The 6,335-nt window shown below is 39.2% G+C and overlaps 1 protein-coding gene across 1 annotated transcript in view; it reads left to right on the plus strand.

Moving 5' to 3' along the window:
- Psmd1 (proteasome 26S subunit, non-ATPase 1) overlaps positions 1–6,335 on the plus strand; it is a 105,581-nt gene that overhangs the window by 24,520 nt on the left and 74,726 nt on the right. Inside the window, exons 10-14 of the mRNA XM_023722061.1 lie at positions 1,439–1,527; positions 1,823–1,901; positions 2,394–2,567; positions 4,361–4,472; positions 6,275–6,330. Of these exons, the coding sequence (XP_023577829.1) occupies positions 1,439–1,527; positions 1,823–1,901; positions 2,394–2,567; positions 4,361–4,472; positions 6,275–6,330 (510 nt within the window). The remainder of the gene's footprint in view (positions 1–1,438; positions 1,528–1,822; positions 1,902–2,393; positions 2,568–4,360; positions 4,473–6,274; positions 6,331–6,335) is intronic.

Raw genomic sequence — 6,335 nt, forward strand, 5'->3', positions numbered from 1 at the left:
TGTATTTTAGGGAAGGGTCTACAGGGGTTCAGGGTCTCACTACTAGATTAGACTCATAGTGATCCACCTGTTTACAGCCTTCCAAGAGCTGAGATTACAGACATGTGCCATCACACCCAGTCTCAGTTGCCTTCTTAGTGTGCCCTGGGAGTGGGGCTGGCATGGCAGGTGCGGGATCAAACCCCCAACCCTTATGCCTGCTTGCAGGTGCTGATGCTAAAGAATAGAAAGTATATTACTAAGAAACAAAAGAACAAGGGCCAGGGAGATGGCTCAGTGGAATTAGCACTTCCCTCGCAAGCGCAAGGGTATGAGTTCAATCCCCGGTTCCAACCAAAAAAAAAAAAAAAAAGACACTAAAAATAACTGGAAAAAGTAACTTACAAAATGAACTTTTAAATCTTCTCTCACAGTGGAACTCTGTAAACATTCCTTCATATGCCCATAGAAACAAAAGAACAGAAAATCTGCTACCTTAGTTTCTACTAAAAATTTGCACTTGACTTTAAGACTAGAAATAAAGCTATTTGACTTGCATTTTTTATTTTTTTAAATTTTTTTTGTTTTCTTTTTTTTTTTCATTTTTTCATAATTTTATTGAGACATACAATGAGACAGTTTCAAATCAAATTAGTAGAACAGTTTCAATAATTAATACATTGCATATTGTTTTCTTAGTGGTTATTCATTATAATAGATGCAGACACAATATCCTGTTTAAACACTATTAGTACAAATCTCTCTATTCACTGAATTAAGAGATTGTAGCTGTATATCTTAACTATTTTTTTCTTTTTTTCCCCATAATTTTATTGAGAAATAGCAAGTGCAAATAGCAATGAGACAGTTTCACATCAAATTGGTAGGACAGTTTCAATAATTAACACATTGCATACTCTCTTCCTAGTGGTTATTTGCTGTGCAAGATACGGACATGATATCCTATTTATAAACACTATTACAACAAATCCCTCTATTCATTAAGAGAATGTAACTATATATATCTATCCTAACCATTTTGAATATACAGATACAAAATGGACATTCATCTGTAACCCCTTTTTTGTTTAATTCCGTCATTTGAATATTATAGGTGTGTTAACTCAGCAAAATATTCCAGAAGAGTCCAGTAGTCCATAATAGTATTGGGTCTTCTGCTGACTTGCGTCTTTTTAAAAAAAGAATATTTAGTCTTTATAAAAAATATCCAAGACAATGTACAAGATATACAAGATACACAATATACAAGATAGTAACAGTTCCGTTCCTATTTTAGCTATAGAATAGAGCATATGTTAGGGGCCGGGAAGATAGCTCAGTGGAATAAGCACAAGGGCCTAAGTTCAATCCTCATTTCCGCAAAAAAAAATAAAAAAAAAGAACATACGTATATGAGTGTCTTGCTAGTAATTAAAAACATGTTTGTTTGTTTTTCTAGGATGCAGTACGAAATTCAGTATGCCACACAGCAACTGTCATAGCAAACTCTTTCATGCACTGTGGGACTACCAGTGACCAGTTTCTTAGGTAAGTATGCTTGGAAATTTCCACTTTGGTTTAAAATTATCTTTAACAGAAACTGTGAACATTGTTACATGCATATTTCTTCAACCAATCCTGAGTTTAAGATGTACAGCCTAGGAAACTTAGTGACTTAGGGATACCCTGTCTCAAATAACAGAAATGCTGAGGATACAGCTCTAGGGCAAGGCTGTTGGTACAATCCCCAATGCCACAATATATAGATGGATGGATGGATGGATGGGTGGATAATTAAGAAATTTATTTGTAAATAACACTACTAAGTCTTCTTTTCTTCCAGAGATAACTTGGAATGGTTGGCCAGAGCCACTAACTGGGCTAAATTTACTGCTACAGCCAGTTTGGGTGTAATTCATAAGGTAATATGTATTTTTCAATGTGTATGGTATCACAAAAGATGCAGTTTTTCTGGGGTTAAATTAAAAGTTATTATTCACATACAATTACATTTTAAGTCAAGTCAGTCCTTTTACAGGGAAGGATAAAGTAAATAAGGTATTAAAATATGTTTCTTTTTAATAAAAGAGAAATCCTTTTCCTTTGAAGACTGAGCCATTTTACAAAGGATACATTGAAATTTTTTTGGCATAGTATATGAAGAAATTAGGGAAATGTTGTAGAACAGAAAAAATGAAACAACTACTGTTTTCTGGGGTGTTTTTAGCAATCACTGATTTCCAGCCAGGTTGTAACTGGATCTTGAGATGCAAAGCTATGCAGTGGAGCACGTGAGCACCTCCTTCTCCCCCACATTTGAGCAGTGTGGGAGAAGGGCAGGACTTAGAGCAAGTCCTGTGTCTGTTTTCCTCTGCCCTTCTCTTACTGATACCTATTTTGGCTCAAATGCACAGGGTCACGAGAAGGAAGCATTGCAGTTAATGGCAACCTACCTTCCCAAAGACACGTCTCCAGGGTCAGCCTACCAGGAAGGTGGGGGGCTTTATGCACTAGGGCTCATCCATGCCAATCATGGTGGTGACATAATCGATTACCTGCTGAATCAGCTCAAGAATGCCAGCAATGATGTAAGTATTAAAATGAAAAACTACATTTTTATTATTTAAGAGTCTTAAGAAAACATTGTATTTGTCAGATATTTTAGTGAATAGAGATTTTATACGATTTGGGAATACCCTACCCAGTGCTGTTCTCATGGAGATTTTTTTTTGTTGTTTTTAAATGTAGTTTACTTTTTTCAGCTTTTTTGAGCTGAAATTGTGTTTCTTGGTTCTTTAAACTCTATATGTGACAAGAAAAAGTGACAGATATTTACAAAGCATACATTAAGCTGGACATGGTGGTGCATGCCTGTAATCCCAGCATTTAGGAGGCTGAGGCAGGAGGGTTGCTGCAAGTTCGAGGCCAACCTGCACTATATAGTGAGTTCAGAGACAGCCTGAACTGTACAGCAAGACCTTGTCTCAAAAAAACCAAAACCAAAAAAAAGTTCATTGATTCTCATGCTTTAGAACTCTTGAAAAAAAAATTTTGGGGGGGGGGTGCGAAACCAGGGATTGAACTCGGGCCCTTGTGCTTGCCAGGGAAGCACTTATTCCACTGAGCCATCTCCCTGGCCCCTATAAATGATCTTATTTATCCCCGAGTTCACTATGTAGCCAAGACCTGTCTTGAATTTGCAGTTGTCCTCTTGCTACAATCTTGAGTGCTAGGATTACAGATAAGTGCTACCGTACTTGACAATCATTGATGTTTAGAAATGTGTTCTTTTGAAGCTGGGTGTGATAGTGCACTCCTGCAGTTCCACCATTTGTGAAGTTGAGGCAGGAGGCCTGCTGTGATTTTACGGTCAACCTGGGCTACATAGTGAGTTCTTCAGGCCAGCCTAACAGATGAGACCCTGTCTCAAAAAAAAAAAAAATTCTTTTGGAAAAACTTATTAAGCAACTATTATTTTAAGGAACCCTGAAATAAGATTTTAGACTTTGACGGGGTTTTTGATTCTAAAAACAAAAGCTCATGGAAACCCCCTCTGAGTACCTTAAACAAGGAGTTTATTACAACTAACTTGTATAATTAATGGGAAAACTGGTGAACCATTTCTCACAAAGGTTAGGAGCCAGGCAACTCCAGGAATCTATACAAGAGCTTAATGACACCCTTCAAGCCCTACCATCAGCATGAATTTCAGTGTTTAGTCCTTGGATTATTCCACTTGAGAAATGTTGAAATTCTAAATCCTGTTAGCTGGGCTGGGATCAGGAAAGGTGGAAGCTTCCTCAGTGATGGCCATACCAATGCTACCCAGCTCCAAATGCGTATTCCAAAGCAGGGTTGGAATGTTGTCACCAGTAAAAGGATACTACTGTGCATTCCAAAATGACATGACCACTGATGTTTCCTTTTTCAGGGAGGCCCCATTTTCTCCACAGTGTGCTCTATTAGATGCCCTTTTCTCCTCTGCCTTCAGCTCTCCTGTAGTACCTCCTTCCTGGCCCATAAGCATACTCAGGTCTCAACCTGGCCCCCTAAAACTCTTCCCCTTACACTTGTGTGTCCCTGTTACTACCCAGTTCTTCTCCCTTTTTCATGTAAATTTATTGAAGGAAAGTTGTACTATCTTCTCTGTCCACTCGCTTTTCACCCATTTGTTTCTTAACTGTTATTCTACATCAGCAAGCATCATTGTGTTGAAACTTAAGTTGCCAAGGTTACAGTTGGCTTCACAATTATCAGATGTTTCCACCATTGTCATTGAGCCAGCCTTTACATAATGTCAAAATGTATTTTGAAACTGAAGTAGAAGCCTAGGTTGTGAGTACGGCACACCAGATCACCAAAACCAATGCTTTTCCCCTAGATCGTTCGGCATGGAGGCAGCCTGGGCCTTGGTTTGGCTGCCATGGGAACTGCACGCCAGGATGTTTATGATTTGCTAAAAACCAACCTTTACCAGGATGATGCTGTGACAGGTAAGCATTTCTGTTTGAAGACAACTGTAGGATTAATACAAATGGTAGTTTTATTCTACTTTTTGTTCACTTCCTCTTTTTTTTTTTAATTTTTTATTTATTTATTCAGTGTGTGTGTGTGTGTGTGTGTGTGTGTGTGTGTGGCCAGCTCAGCCCACCAGGGGGGCGGGCTGGCTGGCATGTGGTGCTGGGGGATCGAACCGCGGTCCCTGTGCTTTGCTAAGCTTGTTCTAAGTAGGTGCTTTAGACCACTGAGCCATCTCACCAGCCCCTGTTCACTTCCTCTTAAAAATCAAGTACTTGTCTCTATTTCAAAAGTGTATTTTACCCATTTTGTCAGATTTATAAAACCTACATTTTGTAATATGTAGGTTTTCTAAAACAGCATATCCTGTATGTCCTTTCAGAACTTTTTTATTAGCATAAACACATTTATTTACTTACTAGCCAAAGGGATGACCTTGGTTAAGTCAATGCTTTCAAGTAATTGCATGTAAATGCTTGTGATATAGGTAATTATACAGAATAATGAGAAAAGAAATTTAGAGATTTGCTGATTGCACTGAGTTTATTTTCAAAGCTAACTCCAAAGTAATGGTGGAATTCTCGCTCTGCTTTTTCGTAGACCTCTAGGTGCAGGACAGTGTCCACAAATTTACCACTCATTTCCCATCTTGCAATTTTCTTGCTTATTGTGCTTTCCTTCCCATCTCTCCTGAGGCTGAACCATTGCACCCTCTGAAAAGTTTCAGAACTTCTGTATTTTTCTGCCATCATCTGTGGTTTCTTCAGACGTCTCTCTTAGACTACAAGAAAACTTGTTTTCATAGTGCTCCCAGCTTTATAGTGAGGTTGTTGCTGTCACAAGCGAAGATGCAATCTAGTTTGGCTGTTGCACCCATTTTCCTCATAGCTGCTCCTACTTCTAACTCCTTTGTGTAGTCCTCAAAGCCTTTCTGTCTTCCTGCCAGCTGTTGAAAGGTGGCTGTGGTGGGTGTGTGCAGAGGAGAGCTGTTTGGCACAGGGGATGTGCTGTTGTAGAACAGACTGTGGCAAATAAGTTACTAGAGTGATTTGTTCATTTGTTTGTTTGAGAGAGCTCACTATGCAGCTCCAACTGGCCTTGAGCTCACTTTGTAGCCCACGCTGGTCTCAGACGCACAGCAGTCCTGCCTTAACATTCCAAGTGCTGGGATTACAGCTGTGTGCACCACCATGCCTGCCTTGTATCTGGAGGATATTTAGTACTGCATGGTGATAGTGTAGAAAAACTGTTGCTGGGCTGGGGAGATAGTTCAGTGGCAGAGGTGCCTGTCTGGCAAGTGCAAGATCCTGAGTTCAATCCCTGGTACCAAAAAAAGAAAAGAAAAAACTGTTGCCTTTGTGTCTTCTTCGAAACTATTATAGGAGTTGATGTTATGTTTTGTCAAGGTTTAAAAGGAAAGTAGCTATAAATACATGGATGGACTTCCACATAATGTACCATCCTTTTTATAAAATGTTTTAAGAAAAATGACATAGCTTGGCCTGATAGTGTATAGGAGACTCAGGCAGGAAGATCACCTTGAGTTTAAGGTCAGCCTGGGTTATGTAGCACGTTCAAGACCAGACTGCAATATATAACTCCTGTCGCAAAATAGAAAGTTACAGAAGCTACTTACAGTTGTTTGGATGACTGATGCAAATAGATGCTACTTTTTCATACGTGGCCTGCTGAAACAAGCACAGTAAGTGCTACTTTCAGCTGGATATATCTGATTGACTTTGTAAACATAACTCTTATATTTTACTCTGCTCTCTAGGAGAAGCAGCTGGCCTGGCCCTAGGTTTGGTTATGTTGGGCTCTAAAAATGCCCAGGCTAT

The sequence above is a fragment of the Octodon degus genome, unplaced genomic scaffold, assembly GCF_000260255.1.
Source record: "Octodon degus isolate 3935 unplaced genomic scaffold, OctDeg1.0 scaffold00089, whole genome shotgun sequence".
Classification (NCBI taxonomy): Eukaryota; Metazoa; Chordata; class Mammalia; order Rodentia; family Octodontidae; genus Octodon; species Octodon degus.